General features: G+C 45.6%; 1 protein-coding gene across 1 annotated transcript in view; it reads left to right on the top strand.

Annotated features, from left to right (window-relative positions):
• LOC103056720 (nuclear receptor ROR-beta-like) overlaps positions 1-17979 on the top strand; it is a 48018-nt gene extending 30039 nt beyond the window's left edge. The window contains exons 3-10 of the mRNA XM_088149470.1: positions 3099-3240; positions 4555-4968; positions 8392-8513; positions 9724-9856; positions 10607-10714; positions 13853-13963; positions 15906-16018; positions 16856-17979. Of these exons, the coding sequence (XP_088005596.1) occupies positions 3099-3240; positions 4555-4968; positions 8392-8513; positions 9724-9856; positions 10607-10714; positions 13853-13963; positions 15906-16018; positions 16856-17017 (1305 nt within the window). The 3' untranslated portion in view covers positions 17018-17979. The remainder of the gene's footprint in view (positions 1-3098; positions 3241-4554; positions 4969-8391; positions 8514-9723; positions 9857-10606; positions 10715-13852; positions 13964-15905; positions 16019-16855) is intronic.
• The last annotated feature ends 1298 nt before the right edge of the window (positions 17980-19277 follow it).

Here is a 19277-nt window from a genome sequence, read left to right as displayed (position 1 = left end):
CATAGAGTTTGGAGCCACACCAGTTGTGTTGCTGCTTTCCCCAACCTGGTGCCCTCTAAAAGTATTTGATTGTAACTCCCACAACTCTTGTTATGCCAGTTGAGGATGATGGCAGTTGAAATCTAGTACACCTGGAACACCAGATTGGCAAAGGATGATATATTACATCTATTGTAATAGAAACAGATTCACTATTATCCAAAATCTTTTTAGTAGGACTTCATTAATAATTACAAAGCATTTAAAGGTCATGTAATCTCCAAAATACCATGTGCAACAGGGTACCCATTTTTGTGACATATTCCAGGCCCCCAGTTTGTCCAGATGTTTACATTTTGCTGACCTATTAAATAAAATGTAAGCCTGAGTTATAACAATTCTACATCCTAATTTGGATGACTTCGATTTGTTTCTGTTCATTAAAAAAAACCTATGCTTAACTCATCTTTGCTGGACCAAAAATTTGTATATAAAAAGGAAAGCTTTTCTGAAAACTGCAGCCGTTTCCCCTAGAAATAGAAATCTTGCAATGAATTCGGTTGTGGCAAGAAAACCGGAAAAGATTAAATCTGGGAATGTAGTCCATAAATATGGCTCTTTCTTTGAAGATTACTCAGAAACTTCAATTAAATAGAATGCTGTTCTTGGCTAGTAGCAGTTATGGGAGCAAATGTTCCTTGGTTAAAACAGCACAGTTCAAAGTAACTGTTATTGCATTATTAAGCCTTAACCGCTTAAGTCAGCGGTTGGCAGCTTGGCACCTGTGGGTGCGACAGTGTCCATTATACCCCAAAGAATCCATGACCTGAGAAAGTTATTATAATTTTTTTAATGGCCAACCTCTCACAAGATTCCTAAATCATGTCAGATTTTATGCAAGATTTTTGGAACCTTTGGGAATCTTAGGCTGAAAAGAGATTGTAGGAGAGTTTCGTTTCTCACGTGACATCTTGGAAGACCTGAGTCGTGTGAGATTTAGGAAGCATGTGAGATTTGGGGCAGTTTGAGAGAGGGGGCACACAGCACCAGAAAGGCTGCAACGCCCTGGTTGAAGGCCAGCTTGTCTGGAAGAGGCTGTAATGCTGCCCTGAGTACAATGAGTGCACACTTCAGCTGTTCTGAAGAGTTGGGAATCCCTTATTAAGAGAAGCTTGTCTAAGCTCCTCTTACAGTTAATCTTCTACCCACAAGAGTACATTCTGGGTTTTTTTTAAAATAGGAGTTCAGCCTCGACAGAGAAGTTGCTTTCTTCTGCTGCTCTGTGCATTAATTGGCTGCAGTATTCGAATGCTTTTTAATTTTTTTCTTATGTTTCATTTATATGGTTTTAAGTTAACTGGTTAGCCTATTCTAGACATACTTTACAGGAAAATGGAATACAGTGTCAATCAAATAAATACATTCCCACACAGTCCTAACCTAATACCTGCTGAATTGGGTTGGGATAAAGTGAAAATTCCCTTATCTATTGGTAGAGGTGAAAGGCCCATTTGCCTCAAATGTTCAGGTTATAACTGGTAAAAAGTCCTGTGTCTGTTCATCTATGGCACGTGATGTTTCTGCCACTTTTAAGCCTTTATTTATTTATTTATTTATTTATTTATTTATTTGATTTTATTTATTTATTAAATTTGTCCCCTGCCCATCTCCCCCCAATGGGGGACTCTGGGCAGCTCACAACATGTTAAAACAATAAATAAATATACAATTAAAACCTATAACAATACACATTCACAAAAATAAAAGGGAAAAAATCCAGGAGGCCAATGGTTCAAGGCAGCAACGTCAGGCCACTAAGGGACTAGCCAGCCCCACACTTGATGATCCCCCTCCTCGCCCCAGGCCAGATGCAGAATATTAGCACTATATTATTATTATATTAATATTATATTAGCAGAATATTCCAGGAGCAGGACAAGGGTAAAACCGTATCAGTTGTGGTATAATATTATTTATTTTATTGCTCAGTTTCCATCTGGCTGCAATCATGCAGTAAACAGACTCTTGGTAGTTCACAATAAGAAATAAAACATAACATGCTAAAGAAAAATATGTTATAAATCCATTAAAACTCCAAAGCAAGACATGGAGTCAGACTCGCAAAACCCTCCAGAAACACTGTTTTCAACTTGTTCTTCCAGGCACTTAATGTTGAGACAAATGAACCTCCAACGGGGGGTGGGGGGGCTTTCCAGAGAGCTGGGCCGATCATGGAAAGCAACACCTCTAGGTTTCAGCCCTCTTTACCTCCCAAAATTAGGGGGTAGCCAGCCCAAAATTAGGGGATAGGCATGGCCGAAGTGGTCAGGCCGACTCTAGTAGAGAGATACGGTAAGAGTGATACACAGATTTAAATCCCAACTTTGCTCCAGGAATTTAAGGCAAAATATTCATATTTTAATTTTATTTTCACAACATTGTAGGAAGAGAACCGTATTAGTCTATGGCAGTGTTTTTTAACCTTGGCAGCTTTCAGATGCTTTCAGCATGGCTGGCTGGGGAATTCTGGGAGTTGAAGTCCACACATCTTAAAGTTGCCAAGTGTGAATAATACTGGTCTGTGCAGACAAAAAATCAGAAGCCTGGTAGCATTGTGGCTGACTAAAAACCTGCATCTACATAACCAAACTAGGATCCCCTCCCTTTCCCCCCACTTCCCTCCCCCTGTTTAAATCTTCCATCAGTTTAGCCATTCTGTGCATCTGATGAAGTGAGCTTGAAGCTCACAACAGCTGATGCCTTTTAATAAAATGTGTTACGGTTGTCGGAAAAGGTGCTACCAGACTCCTCCTGACCTCCACAACACTCCCCCTGCAAAGTAGGATAGGCTGAAGAACTGGCTCAAATTACCTATAGTCTCTGTGTCTATGCTGGGAACTCGAACCTGGACCCTGCCAGTCATCGTCCAACACTGAATTGTTCAACAAGTCTCTGCTTCTCCTTCATCATCACCCAGAGATGTGGTGCATTTGAAGGATCTTTTGAATGGGCGGTTGGTGTTGTATGGCCACGGTTGCCGACCAGCCGTCTTCCATAATACGCTGTGTGTTGGAAACCCGAGAGTTGATATTCCTCCTTGCATTGTCCTTTTTCTGCAGGGCTTTTTCCGCAGAAGCCAACAGAATAACGCTGCCTACTCTTGCTCACGGCAGCGGAACTGCCTCATCGACAGGACCAACCGGAATCGGTGTCAGCACTGCCGTCTGCAGAAGTGCCTGGCGCTGGGCATGTCCCGTGACGGTGAGTCCTGGATTTAGCCGGGCAGGGAAAACGGCTGAGCCGACAGGGGAAGGACTTCAGAATGGCTCCGGGCCATGAAAGGAGAGGCAGAGCCCGGGAGGCAGAGGACAGGGTCCTAAACATGGATGCAGGAAGCCACGGGTTCCTCCGTGAAGCATGTCAGCTGTAAGCTAATCTAGGGGCTCGGCTGCTCGTTGTGGAACGAGATCCTGGAGTGGGTGGGCAGCAGCAGAAGGAAGTTCTGGCTTCCCTGTATCACAGTGCCGCCCCTGGCCAAAGGAGAATATTGCAGCTGCAGATTCATCTTGAACTGGCCAGAAATTAGGGGAGTTGGAAGACACTGTGCCTGCCATCTTGCAGGTTTTCTCACACACACACCCCCCCCACTGAGTGAGGTCTGCAGCCGTCTGCATCTCTGCCCATTCCTTTATCTTCAGCAGACCCAAAATGTTCCAAATGCCAAACTCATTCTGTCTTCTTGCTCCCCAGAACCCCCGATCCGATTCATTACTTATTCATTTACAGGACTTCTATGGCTGCCTATCTGATATAACAACTCTAGGCACCTCACAAGAATCCACAAAAACATGGTTAACTTTTTAAGATTTGACTTGAATGAAGTCTTACTCCTAAAAAAGAGGACTACCTCCCAATTCTGTACCTTTTCATTTCATTCTGTTTCCATTTCCGCCTTAATTTCCATTTTTTCTCGTATCTTCCCAGTAATATTTACATGTCTGTTTAAATACATACTGGTTAAAATTCCTACAATTAAAGATTACTTCCTCTGAATTTCCAGGCTGCTTTCCCACCACTTTACACTCCAGATCTGTTAGATTATCGCTCCCATCATCCTCAGCCAATGTGGAACAGGTAGTCCACATATTTTGAGGGCACCACATTAGAGAAAACCTATAAATGCGCAAACAGAAATTACATTTCCATAGTTCCCAAGTAAGTTTATATTTGATTGTTGTATCACTCTAATAGTCTAACAATAAGAGAGTTGCTCTTGAGTGAGATGGGCGGTGACTAAATTTGAAATATATATAAAAACTAGACAAAAAGGACAGTTTATATGGGGCAGAGAAGGAGGATGAGCTGTGAAGAAGATAACCAATCAGGGCTGGCAACTTGGAGACAGAAAAGGAGCTGAGCTAAGATCAAGATGGCCTATCAGGGTTGCTGGCTTGAATGCTGCCAACACAGTTGACGTGGGAGGCGAATGGTCCTTCTAGCTCCTCAGGAGGGACTGACTGTGTTCGTCCTCACGCTTTGTTTTGCTTTCTCTGCTTTACCCCGACTGGGTTGCAGCAGTAAAGTTTGGCCGCATGTCCAAGAAGCAGCGGGACAGCCTGTATGCCGAGGTCCAGAAACACCAGCAAAGCCAAGAGCAAAGTGGGGGTACCAAGGATGACCCAGAGACCTTGTCAAGGGTCTACACCACCAGCGTGAGCAGCGGACTCTCTGACCTCGATGACATCTCCATGTTGTCGGACAGCTTCCTGTTTGACTTCCCCTTAAGCCCGGACGGGAACAGCAGCTACTACAACTTGGATCTCCTGACGTCAGCGCAGCCGTCGCCCGACCAGTCCAGCATTGACATCAGCGACACCAAGTTCATTAAACAGGAGTCCATCTACGATCTCATGCTGGAACCGAGCCTCTTTCCTCACGGCCCCCTTGAAAGCAACTCATTGACCTCAGACGTTTCGGTGATGGAAATGGGTTAGTATCATACGTTGCTTGTGGCAACCGAATCTCTTCCAGCCCATAGGAGGAGCGACAAAGTCATGGCTAATCATTACAGAAGCTGCCAACTTTGCCCGAATTGTATCAGCACAGATTGCCCTCTCTGTGTTTGTTCAGGCTTCTAGTCCTGGTTGTTCCTTTGGCCCTTGAACAATTTAAGCAGGAGTAAGCAATCTGTAGCCCCAGAGCTGGAAACAGCCCCATCCTCTTTTTTGCAGCCCCCAGAGTCTTCTCTGACTATATTTGCTAAAAGTCAGTGGTCCAATTTCCTTGCATTTTGAGGCAGGAGATATGTCAAAACCATCGTGTCTGCCATCTAATAGAGCAAACCGTTTAAAAACAAAGAAAACCACCACAGAATATTTCCTAACCTAACCATGTGGCTTCATTATCCTGCTTACTATGGCCGGGTCTCCAAAGTTTGAAATGTCATCCCTGGGTTGTCCTGCTTTTGGCTGAGTGCGTATATACTGATTGCAAGTAGTTTACTAGAGCGTAGCAAGCAATTACACACAGCAGGCAGAGAGCTGGTGAGTGCACATACATGCACGCTCCAGCAACATCTACAAGAGACTCTGGCCTTGCCTGTGAGTATACTGTCCAAACCCAAAACGGAGCATAGATAATTATAGTCCAGGTGCCCAAAAGGTTAATCGGCTGGTCCAGGGTAAAATTGCTGAGGTTCAGGATGCAAACAGGAATCACAAATGCAGGAGCGCAGAGCCGAGGTTGTGTCAGGTTCAGCCCAAAGAACTCCACGAGACAGAACAGTTACAGTTCTATTGCATTTATTAGCTTCCACCTACAAGACAGAATCTCGCCAGACTGAATCTAAACTTCCCAAGCCAGCAAGCAAACACTGCAAATTCCTTCGGGTGGTGCCAGTCTCATCCTCTTCACCTTCCCACGCTCATTCTGGGGGCTAAGGAAATGCTTATCTCCCCGAGTGCGGCCTTCACCATACCATTCCATCACAGGTTGGTGCTGGTGGTTCTTCCAACGAAGAGGCCAGCTGCTGGTGGCTGTTGTAATATAGGCTGGTTGCAAGTGTGGCTCGATTAAGGCTGGGGGTATCTGTAGGGAATGGTCAAAACAGTTAAGATGATGGCCATTGATGGTGCTATGGAAGCTCTGCCTGTTTTTTAGGTGCGTGGCATGCATGTCAGACCTTTCAGATAGGCCAGGTCAAGAAACAAGACAAGCTGGGATTCCAGAATGCTATTTCATTGTTGTATCTTATTAGATTAGTTTCTGTTATTAATCTTGAAAGCCATCCAAATTCCTCCCTGTCCCATCTTATACCAAACGTAATCAAGCGGGGTTATTTTAACTTTCTTTCTCACGCTTGCTTCTATCTCTGGACCAGTGTTTCTCAAACTTGGCAACTTTAAGATGTGTGGACTTCAACTCCCAGAATTCCCCAGCCACCTATGCTATGCTATGCTATGCTATGCTATGCTATGCTATGCTATGCTATGCTATGCTATGCTATGCTATGCTAATGTATGTATGTATGTATGTATGTATACATATATATATCCGCTATGCTGGCTGGGGAATTCTGGGAGTTGAAATCCACACATCTTAAAGTTGCCAAGTTTGAGAAACACTGCTCTTGACTGTGTGATCTCTTGTTCAAGTCCCTCCTTAATGGCTTCCCTAAAGTCAGCTCTAAATCCTTTTAAAACTGGCCTCTTTGCTAAGCTCTTTGGAGTTTCCAATGTGTCCTTGGGGTGATCTTTCAGAATCTTGTTGGCCAACTCTCTCCTACCTGCCGCAGCTGATTGCTGGCTGCATCAGCGGTTGATCGCTTACCAAATCTACTGGATCGAGCCCCACTACCTCTGAGTCTGAGGAGGCCAGTGCACCACCTCCAAAAGGTGGTCGATGCCTGATTTAAGAGGTAGAACAAATGCCTTGGGAGCAAAGATCTTGAATTTAATCCCTGAGATCTTAGGCTGGCTACAGCTGATGGGAAGGACACTTGTGAAATATCCTGGAGAAGATGCCAATCAGAGTAGATCATTTTAATACACTGACCTTATGTTCTCCTTGATCTTTACCTAATCCATTTATCTTGCTTTGGTGTTTAACATCAGCTCATCTTTTGATTTCAGCATTTGACTGTACTCAACAGTTATCATACAGTCGTTAGTGGGATCATTCCTGACCCCCATCTCTCCCCCCCACCTTCTCTGGCTTCCCCATATTTGATAGCTGGCATGCAAAGGTGCCAAATTTTGGGGGTTCTGAGTTTATGACAGTACATATTAAGTTGGGTTATATAGATGCTGAAGTTGAAACCTAGTAAAATGTTGTTTTCTGACTCAGAACTGTGCATGCTAATTTTGGTATAGCAAAATCGGACATTGGGGCAAATTTGGAAGGTTAATATTTATTTCATGTTCAGTTCTAGGATACTTCTTTTGGGTTGGCTGAGGTACTCAGATAAACCCATTCATAAAAAAAACCCAAAACAAAGAATGCATGCATGCATGCATGCATGTTTGCATGCATGCACGCAAAGAAACAAGATCCGACATGCCCATTGCTAACCCATTTTTGGAGAGAGTTCAGTAGCCTAAGCAGTGAGGATTTTACAACTGGGAAAAGCATCATGTGTTGGGAGAGAAACTTCTTAGACACAATGGCTGTGTTCGCACCACACACTGACCCCTAAAATAGCCAGTCGCATTTAGCCTCCGGAGTTGTGCAAACCCTGCCTGTTGTGGAGTTCACTTTAGTGGGTTGCAGGAACCCAGAAAAATGAATCAGTTGAGTAAACCGTGGTTGAGTTAACTAGTAATCAACATGTAGTGGGAGGACAGCTGATGAGAAGTCGACCCGGCCAATGGTTCCATAAATTAATAGTGCAGCCCCCACCCCACCTTCTTGAATGAGCTCATTGGCTCCGAAAGTCCCCTGATTCTGCTCCTTTGAAGCCTGCAGTATCTGCCACGACCATCAGCAATGGTGGCACTGCAGAGCTCAATCTTGCAGTTTCTCTGACTGGATGATGTGGAAGGTAACATGCTTTTCAGCAGCCGTAGGGCATTTCCTCCTGTCCTTCCACGGCTATAGGATCATAGAATTGGAAGGAGCATTTTGGATCTTCAGTCTAAATTCCCTTCTCAACGCAGGAATGCAAGAAAGCAACCCTGTACAGGTGGCTCTCCAGCCTCCACTTGAACCCATCCGAAGCAAAAGAGCCACCCCTCTCCAAATCATTGGCTCTCCTGTTGAGTTGCTCATACCGTTGCAAAGTTTTTTTTTCAGACAACAGCCTAACAATACTATGAGTTATGCATGACCCTTTTTAGAAGATCAGATCTGCCAAATCATTTTACAGTTAGGGGACAGAGCAATATTTTTAAGACTCTTTGCATGTTGCATTGCCAGAGCGCCTAGCCCAGAATGTGGTGAAGTCACACCTTGAGACGTTGCAGTACACCAGCGAGGAGCTGCAGCGATTTGCCTGGGCACTCTACTCTCAGGAGGAGATAAGGACCATGCAGAACACAGTAAGTGTCCCCTACGAGGTTGGGTTGGGAATCCATCTTAACCTGAGTTGCTGGTGGAGTTCCCAGCAGAAGTGTCACAAGACTGGGCAGGTTGAAGAAGACATACCTGGTGGTTTGTCATAACAAGGTATACTACTTCTACATACGGAGGTTCTATTTAGCTGCCATTGTAACAACTGTTTGGGAGACACAAGAGAGTGTGTGACTGTGAGTTCTTCCTCCTGCTCCCCCCAAACAATGTGCTTTTCTATCATCCTCAAGGAAAGCATGGTACTGCTGCCTCTCTGGATGATAGATATGGTCGTTAAGAGAAGCAACAACAGCAACATTATTACAAGCAGAAGAGACTGGAAAGACACAACTAGAGAGCCAAAGCTAGGACAATTAGGTTATTTTTTTTTTATTTTTTTTGCTACAAATCGGAAGGTCTTTCACAAGGTCAACATTCCCCAGGCCAAAAAAAAAAAAAAAGACCTCAATAGCTAAGGAGATGCTACAGTGTTCCCCAACCTTGGCGATTTCCAGGAATGTGGACTTCAACTCCCAGAATTCTCATCAGGAGCCATGCTGGCTGTGGAATTCTGGGATTTGAAGTCCACAGACCTGGGAATGGCCAAGGTTGGGAAACACTACTCAGCCACCAAAAAAGCCATGGAGGCATAGAGCCCTGTAGCCAGAAAGGAGGTGGGCAGTCCTTCAGCCAGCCAGTTGGAGGGGTGCGGGTCACCAACCTCTCTCAGGCTCCTCCTTGCAATTCAGGATGCTTCCATAGAGGAGGACTTATTCCAGAGGCATCCTTGGGGGGTGGCCAAAAAAGTCAAGATGGTAGTCACAGCTGTGCAATGGAAGCCCTCCCCCTTTTGTATGCATCACACGCAGAGGCAAAGGACAGGGCTTCAATCATGTGGTCATGGCCATCTCCTTGACTTTTTTGATGCCCCGCATGCATGCTTCTGCCTCGTCCCATTTTCTAATGGAAACCACCACTAGATCTCTTTGATCCAGCCACAGCCTGCCCCAACGCTAGGCTGGCCCCAGGATGGAGGCTCTGCTGGACATGTCCTCCACCAATGGTAAGCCGCCCATCTCAGCCCTGGGGCCAGGAAGGACTGTGTGCATGAGGACCGTGTGCATATAATCACTTGCGTATCATCAAATGTTCAAGACTGTTCATGTTGATGGACACCTTTCCCCATCCGTTGCTCTGCAGAACTGCGAGATGATGTGGCAAGAATGCGCTGTCCAGATCTCCAACGCCATCCAGTACATCGTGGAGTTCGCCAAGCGCATTGATGGCTTCATGGAGCTGTGCCAGAATGACCAAATCATTCTTCTCAAAGCAGGTAAGGGAGTCGGGGGCAAAGTGTTTAGATGTTGTTCAAGAACTGAAAGAAGCTGGGGATAGAGTGTAAATGGGCATCCACAAAGGGGGCCAAAAAAGTTGTGATGGTGGTAATGCCCATGTGAGAGAAGCCCTGCCCTTTGGGGAGGGGGAGAAGTAGATCAAGTCACTTGCAGAAGGAAGCTTCTGCTCTGTTTCTTCTCCAACGGGACAAGTGATGTGGCAAATCAGTGCAGTCATGACAGGCATTTCTGTTAAAACTTTGGGAGCATCTCATTACTGGGTGGGCAGGGGGTCCAAATTGTCAAGGAAAGAGGGGAGACACCTTTGCCCCACGCCACTTACTGCTGGCAACTTTATAGCTTGAGATAACCAATAGTCCAACATACCTCTAACCTCCTCCTTTTCCTTTTCTCCCATTTTTTGGCTCTATCTCCTTCTGCTCCGCCCTCTCCTTTCTTCTGGCTTCAATTCTTCACCTTCCACATTTTTAATTACATGTATCAACATTACCAATTAATAATACGGAATTTTAAATGCGGGCTTGGTGGATGGATTTCCTTTTCTCCACTTCTCCCCATCTTCCTTTTTCCTTACCGTTGTTCTTGGAACTATGGAAACATCTCCCCTTCCCCTTCCCCTTCCCCTTCCCCTTCCCCTTCCCCTTCCCCTTCCCCTTCCCCTTCCCCTTCCCCTTCCCCTTCCCCTTCCCCTTCCTTCTCCTCCTTTTGCTACTCTTGGTCTTCATCAGGTTGTTTAGAGATTCTCCTCATCCGAATGACACGGGCCTTCAACCCGCTGAACAACACCGTGCTTTTTGCAGGGAAGTATGGCGGGATGCTGATGTTTAAGTCACTCGGTAAGAAAGCAGAGGGGGGGCCCTTCTGAAGATGCAAATGAGACATTTATTTGTTTGTTTGTTTATTTATTTTATTAAATTTATATGGCCACCCATCTCACAAGAAGTGACTCACGTACAACAATCAAATAAAACAACAATATAAAAGCAATAATTATAAAGATAGAAACAATCATTATTAAAAATTAAAATATTAAAAGTTAAAATATACAAACCCCAAAGCACAGAGAGAGTGAGTTTATCAACCACAATAAGGGAGCCATCTTAGAATGTCACCTGTCCCCTGGGACCCCCCAAGCTTGGTGACATAGCCAGGTCTTGAGGGACTTCTGAAACAGTAATGGGGATGGAGCTAACCTGACTTTGGGGGGGAGAATGTTTCATAGGGCAGGTGCCACAGCAGAGAAGGGCTTCCTGGGACCCATCAAATGTAGGTCCCTCGCAGATGGTACCCACAGCATGCCTTCTCTGCCAGATCAAATTGGGCGGGCTGATGCAATCAGGGCAAGGCAGTCCCTCAGATACCTTGTCCCATGCCACGAACAGCTTTAAAGGTTAAACCAGGACCTTGAACTGGACCCGGAAGCAAACTGGCAGCCAGTGCAGCTTGCAGAGCAGAGGTGTGACATGTGCTGTTCTGGGGGCACACACAACTGCCTGCGCTGCTTATTCTGAACCAGTTGAAGCTTCTGGATACTCTTCAAGGACAGCCCCATGTAGACATTCTGGGTTGGTGGCCTCTTGATCCATCATGTATTGTGATCCTGATCTCTTTGTGGCTAAAATGGGAGGAATTAGGTTTACCATCAAGAGGTGTGGAAATTTGAGGAGAAAAAGGGAAAGACGTGAAACTGCTGATGTATTCATCATGTTTATACAAATCTGCAGGGTAATCATACTTAGAATGTATTGGCTATACTCACACAACACACTTTGCCACAGTGTGCCCACAGGAGGCATGAGAATAGTCAATATGGCAGCTGTGCAACGTTGTGATGCACGTAAAAGGCGGTTCAGCCTTGATTGTACAGTCACGGCTGCCATATTGATGTTTTTGACCCACCCCCCCTGCAGACACCCACATTAAAGGTCCAGTGGCTGCATTTGCAGAACATGTTAAGCTTGGCTAAGGTTAACCATAGTTAGCTTAGCACATTGTGCAAACCTGCCGTCTTTGACTGGTTTATGGTTCGATTCAATAATCAGGTTAAACATATTCTGTGAATGCAGACCTGTGTAGCTTTCTGATTGCCACTGTGTGTGCTGTTTCTCACTGTATGTGTGTGCATCCATGTTTCAGCACATACACACACCTGTAACAGAGTTGGACTGGGGGTGGAAGAGAAGCAACCAAACTAACTTTAGTATGGGGCTGGGGCAATTGGAAGATATTTTGCAACATTTCGGGGGGTTTAGTGAAGAGAATAGGCAAGTAAATTGGGCCCAGTAAAATTATGCATCAAGGCAAGGGCAGAGGGAGGCAAAATTATGTACTGAGGAAGTGAATAGGGAGAAGTTTTTCTCCCCTTCTCAAGACAATAAAACCCAGCGGAAGCTTTTAATGAAGGTGAATGTCGGGAGATACAGGACAGGAAAAGACCCCCCCCCCCTTGCATTGCAACTCCCTATCCCAAGATGTACTGATGGTCCCCCATGGTTTTGAAAGAAGTATTGCTATCTGTGGGGAGAATAAGTCTGTCGGTGGGTACATTACGAGCTCCATTGTGAGTAACAGGCTGCCTCTGAAAACTCTTGGCAAGGGAACGTGACCGAGCAGATGTTTTCATGGGGGTTTTCCATAGTTCTGCTGTGGAAAAAGAAAGCTGGACAAATAAGCCTGTGGTGGATGAGTAAGTCTCTCTTCCACTTTCTTCAAGGAAATAACCTAAACCCAGGTGGCGGCTCCTCTCACCTGTCCTGCCATCTGTACATGGGCTTTTGATCCAAGGCAGATACCTCCAGATGAGGCATTTATGTTGCGCGTAGGGTTTTATGGGGAATCCTGATGTTGTCATCTTTCATTTGTAAATCTCCTGGCTGCTTTTTCTGAGTAGTCAATTTAAAAAGGAAAAATGGAAGAGGTACCTTGTATAAGAGCCTGGCAGTCGGCTGGTTTACAATAGTATAGATAGATTTTGTGCCTAGATTGGGGCAGGCAATGCTCGCTAAAAAGAGCCAGTTGGGTCTAGTGGTGAAGGCACCAGGTTAGAAACCGGGAGACCCTGAGTTCTTGTCCTGCCTTAGGCACGAGACCAGCTGGGTGACTTTGGGGCAGTCACTCTCTCTCAGCCCTAGGAAGTAGGCAATGGCAAACCACTTCCGAAAACCCGTGTCAAGAAAACTGCAGGGACTTGTCCAGGCAATTGCCAGGAGTCAAGACTGACTCAAAGGCACGTGCACACACACACACAAAAAATGTTCACTAGGAGAAGGCCTCTCTGAATTCTCAGCTCTTGAGGCCTTAAACTTACCCAAGTCACAGGGTGTGAAGGGATGAGTTTAGACATCTGATTTTGTGAGCAGCATTATTATAGCAGTATCCAAAAGTTGCTTGAGGTCACATGCCACTTCCTTCACAAATAGCCAAATCTGTCCATTTTGGTTTCTCAGTTCCGCAAATACAAGATGTTTGGTTTCTCCATTTCTCCTTTTGGTTTTGTCAAACTTGACAAGTTTTTTTAAAGTTCTCAGTTTTGTCTAAGGAACATTGTTTTTCCAAACAACTTCCTCTACTTTAATACATGTTTGTAGATTTTTTTAAGGAATGTTTTTCCCCTGACATATTTCTAAAAGTATTATTTTTATATAATTTTATGGATGATTGTGAAATTTAACAAATAAATTATTTTAACAAACAAAAATAATAATGTAACAGTGGTAATACAGTATGTATGTAAACTTGAAAAAAGGAAAAAGATCCAGATGGTATAGTACAGTAATACTAGCTCAAATTCTTTAACGTAGTATTAAATCTAGAGTATATGGAAACATACTTCTCCACCTTTTAAAACAATTACTGGCAAACTGCATCGCAATGTTTGCAGAACTGTTATGTGTCCGTGCACGCGTTGATTTGAAAGTATGACATTAGCCAACTTCATGTTCAAATGCCAACTAAATGGCTGCTTGTTCCCTTAGGTTGTGATGATCTTATCAGTTCCATCTTTGAGCTGGGGAAGAATCTTTGCCGACTACAACTCTCCGATGAAGAGGTAGCTCTCTTCACTGCTGTTGTCCTGTTCACACCAGGTATGTGATCAACAGCACCCACAAGGGGAAGACGGACTGGATTTACACTTGTTGTCAGTATCCAAAATGAATTAGCAATTGGTTTATCTAGCAGAGTCAACGTTCTGTTCCTGTTAGCCAGTGGTAACAGCTGATTACTGGGTGATGGCAGCACGTATGGCTGACCCAGCATTGTCCACTCTACGGGTAGACAGCCTGGCACTTTACACGTCTGGGACCAATTCTCATCAGTTCCAATCACCTGGTCAATAGTAAAGGATTGTGGGAGTTGAAGCCCAAAGTACAGTGATACCTCGGGATACGAACGCCTCTGCTTGCGAATTTTTCGGGTTACGACCAGCTCTGGCCCCAAAATTTTACCTCGGTTTGCGAACTCCGCCTCGGGGTACGAGCCATTTTCCGCCCATGCCACGTGGTCCGCGGCCATTTTCTGCCCGTGCCACGTGGTCCGCGGCCATTTTTCCGCCCGTGCCACGTGGTCCGCGGCTGTTTTTCCGGCCCTGCCGCGTGGTCCGCGGCCGTTTTCGCGCCGCGCTGGGCCGTTTTCGCGCCGGGCTGCGCCGCGCCGGGCCGTTTTCGCGCCGGGCTGCGCCGCGCCGGGCCGTTTTCGCGCCGGGCTGCGCCGCGCCGGGCCGTTTTCGCGCCGCGCCGCGCCGTTTTCACGCCGCGCCACGCTGCACCCGGCCATTTTCGCGCCGCACCACGCCGCGCCCGGCCGCTTTCCGTGTGGTCCGTGGACGCCAGAACGGATTAACGGTAATTACATTGAACCTTATGGGAAATTGCCTCGGGTTGCGACCAAATTCGGGCGGAGGGCGGAACGGATTAACCGGATTTACATTGAACCCTATGGGGAAATTTGCCTCGGGGTGCGACCAAATTCAGAGGGCGGAACGGATTAACCGGATTTACATTGAACCCTATGGGGAAATTTCCTTCGGGTTACGACCAACTCGGGATACGCCCAGAGTCACGGAACGGATTAAGTTCGTATCCCGAGGTACCACTGTACCAGGTTGCTTATTCTAGAGTAGTGTTTCTCAACCTTGGCAACTTTAAGACGAGTGGACTACAACTCCCAGAATTCCCTAGCCAGCATTCTGGGAGTTGAAGTCCACTCATCTTAAAATTGCTAAGGTTGATAAACACTGTTCTAGAGGTTTATTGTGAAGACCAGTTATTGCCCACTCCTGCTGTAGGATTCCAGTCACAAGCATAGAAAGTTGCCTTCCGAATCCATCTTGCCTACAATTGGCTACTCTTCACTAGAAGTGGCTCTTGAAGGTCTCAGGGAGTGAGAATGTTCTTCTAAAAATCCTTTTCACATGGATATTGTCAAGGATTGCTCTGAGGGGCGTTGTTCTTGACACCAGTGGTGGAGTTTGCAGCAAAGAAAGTTTTAACAGGGATGAAACGGGTAACAGAGTTTATTGGATCTAAAGATTGGCTATATATGGTCCACTTCTCTGGCAGACCTTTCCAACTAGGTCCTTCAAGATTTGTTAGGACCAACAATTGTAATTCCAGTTCATGTGAAAGACATCAGGTTGGGTAAAGTTATTCAGAGGGATTAATACACGTTCTGCCTCATTGACTTCCTCTGCAACATCTGTTCACATTTGTACACTCACTCTCTTTTACACATACATCCACACAGAATCTGGGCTTAAACGTTGGCTTTAACTGTGTTTTTCTTTCCTGAATTAAGCTACAATGGTTGGGTTTCCGCATCACAATAAGCCATAAATCATGTTTTACAAGACACACTGGGTTAACGCTGGATCTAAAATAAACAAATCACATTATGTCTTAGTGCCATTTATGAACCTCACCACATTCATGCCCACGCTTTCTACAGAATAGCTGTTGCGATTGAAAATAATAGAAAGCAGCTGTTTTTTCGCAATTCTAAGCAACGCTAAAATGTGCTGTCCTTTCTCAGATCGGCCTTGGCTCTCTGAGTCCAAAAAGGTACAAAAACTCCAGGATAAGGTCTACATGGCTCTCCAGCACGAGATTCAAAAGAAAAATGCCAATGAAGACAGGCTTTCCAAGGTAAATATGACATTTGGGACAAATGGGAGAGAGACAGACTAACACACAAGAGAAACATATTGGCACCCTTCAGGGCCAATTCCAAGGTTTCCAAACATTCAATAAATATTGATGAGAAAAGAAATTAAATGGGGGGAGCGCAGAACCACCCTGTTTGGTTTGAGCAGGCCGAATGTTGACCTACTCTTGAGCCAGGGGAAAGAGGGATGGGTGGAATGGATGGAGTATCCTTAGAGGCAGACAGGGTGTTCGCAGGGAGGATCAAATAATCCAGTATGGCAGGCACGGCCATACAATCAAAGCCTTGCCCCTTTTTATCTGGGTTGACACATTATATGGCTTTGATTACATGGTTTCGGCTGCCATCTTGACTTTTTTGACCCTCCCTGCAGGGCCCTTGAAGACAGATGCCATTGACTGGCATACAAAGAAAAGGCCATCTGTTTTAATTAAACCTTTAAAGGTTGGGGTGTTTCCTTAGTCATTTTTCAGCATACAATTGTAAGAGAGGGAATTTACAGAGAGTGCTTTATTTTTTCTTTTCTTTATTTGGTATAAGCAACTGTAGACATTCAGTCTCCTCCCTCTGCTTCTTCATAATTGTTAGGACTCACTTTGAGCCCTGCTCTCTAACCCCAAATTTTTTGAACTGTATTCTGGGGTTTGGTGAGAACTTGATGGGGTTTCATGAGATTAAGGGGAGGGGGAAATTTTCAGACCAGCTGATTTTCTATCATGAGAGCTTTGCCTCTTAATCAAGAGTTCCAGAGTTGTTGTTTTTTCCCCCAGTTAACGGGCTCCGAGGTCCCTGCTCTAACCCATCTACTTTTCCCACAGATGGTTGCCAAGCTCCCCTTGATGAAGACAATCTGCAGCCTTCACTTAGATAAACTGGAGCTCTTCCGTCTTGTCCATCCGGAGACGGCCAAGAATTTCCCTCCTCTTTACAAAGAAGTTTTCAACTCGGAGCTCCATTACAGCAACCCTCAGGAGAGCTAAAGCAGAATTGACAGACCAAAACATTTGCGGCTTCCAGAATGGGGAAGCAGCGTTAACTAACCCACGTAGTTCATTTTAAATCAAGGATCAACCACAAGACCTTGTGGGGCTGGGTTTCCTCTTCCTCCTCCTCCTCCTCCTCGACCTCTTGCAGTTGATCTGCGGTGATCTGCAGTCGCTGTTGAATGTAATTGCACCTTTTTAAGGGCCCCTCCGAAAGCTGACTTTGGGCACACTGGTGAAATGAATGTGAAATGCCATTTGGTAGAGAAGAGACTGCGTTAAGTAACGCTTTTGCATTCCTATCCTTTCATCACAAGCATGTTCCAGCAGAACACCTCTTTTTGCCCTGGCATGTGAATACATCCACCCAAACTCACGAGACTTACAGCCAGCTGATGCCTAACCAAAAGCACCGCTTTAGGCCCTGTTGATAAATATGTATATTTTTCCTGGCTTGTGCTTTGCCCTGGCAGGGTTCACATGATAGAACGCTGGACGTACAGAAGGAAAACCAGACGTGGACTTGTTCAACATGAGGATGGAAACCTGTGGGGAAAGACACACATAAACACACACCCATGCACACACAGGGATTGCAATCCTGTCAGATAATGGGACAGAGGTGGGGGGAGAAGGTATGTGGGGAGAGGAAGACTTTTAATTTAATTGTATTTCTGATTCTCTGGGGCAGCTGGGGGGCTGGACCCTCTAAGAAAAAAGGAAGCGAGCCGGGATGTATTTTTCATCAAGAAATACTGCTGCTATCAAAGTAACTGGAAAAGCATCAGTTTAAAGAAAAACACGGGAGACCTCATGGCCTCTGCATGATGTTGGACTGTGGCTCCCATTATCCCCAGTGATTGGCCTGGCTGGAGAGGATGGGTGTTGGAGTCCAACCATATCTGGCTGCCAAGTTAGATGACAAATGATCCAATTGCTTCTAAAGCAGTGTTTTTCAAACTTGGCAAGTTTAAGATGGGTGGACTTCAACTCCCAGAATTCCCCAGTCAGCATGGCTGGCTGGGGAATTCTGGGAATTGAAGTCCACCCATCTTAAACTTGCCAAGTTTGAAAAACACTGTTCTAAAGCAACCACTCCTTGTCTGCCAAGGTTGCTGATACATCTTTCCCCATAAATAACCCTTTGGGGCTCAAGAATGCTTCCCATGTTTCATTCAAGAGCAGAAGCCCATTCAAAGGAGTTTATGGGAGCCCACTTGGTGTCAGTTCACCCCATGGACGATGAGCAGACCTGCAGCTAAATGTAGAGGCCCTTCCTTTGGGCCCGTGCAATAGAATCAACCAGACAGAAAGCCCCAGCTGGTGGCTCACATTTTCAGGGTGGTCACTTTTCTTCTGTTCACCCTCAGTGGCACCCCCAATGCCACCATTTGGCTTAAATGGCACACCCAGTTTCTTCAAACTGGTGGGAAACCTGTAGCCTTTCAGATGCTGCTAAACTAGAAGTCCCAGTACCCCATTGACCCAGTTGGCTGGAGATTCTGGCAGCGGTAGCTTTGCAGTTTATGGAGGGCCATCAGTTCCCCATCCCTTAAGGCAGTGTTGTCCAAACTTGGCCACTTTAAGATGAGTGGACTTCAACTCCCAGAATTCCCCAGCCAGCCATGCTGGCTGGGGAATTCTGGGAGTTGAAGTCCACTCATCTTAAAGTGGCCAAGTTTGGACAACACTGCCTTAAGCAATGCCTTTCCACCTTGGGGGCAAGGAAAAAGTGGTGTCTATCTTTCCCCCAACTCTCAGCCCTCTGAAGGAACATGCTGGGTGGACCATCAGCCACCTTCAGCAAGGCAAACCTTCATGTCATCGTTGCATTGCCTGGATGCTGGAGAATGGGAGGACCGGGTGTTCATTCCAGAAAATCCTCCAGTTCCCCCCAGCCCTGTGGGTCATCAGCTGAGATCAGTTCTGTTTTCCCTTGATTCCAAATTCTCTTTTTATTTTTAACCTCCAACTGTAGCATAGATCTGATCTTTGGAGAATTCAGTGCTGCCCCCCAGACAATGCAGGGTTGTCCCTTTCAACAAAACCAGGAATAATTTCACTGGCTCTTCTTTTTTGTCAGATGAGCTAAATGCTAGGAACCTTTGATACACAGGATGTGAATAAGCATTTGTATTTCTGTGGGTTGGGACAACATGGTGAATGATTTCTTGAAGGCCATAATGGCGGGGGCTCTGCAGCATTCTTGGGGTGGGTTAGGAGAAGAAATCCAACACGGTCCTTTCTTCGTGTAGGT

Source organism: Python bivittatus, unplaced genomic scaffold (genome assembly GCF_059951505.1).
Source record: "Python bivittatus isolate LINGU-HERP-01145 unplaced genomic scaffold, Pbiv_v1 ctg000580_np1212, whole genome shotgun sequence".
NCBI classification, from domain to species: Eukaryota; Metazoa; Chordata; class Lepidosauria; order Squamata; family Pythonidae; genus Python; species Python bivittatus.
Note: the sequence above shows the minus strand (reverse complement) of the source record. Positions and strands in the feature narration are given on the sequence as shown.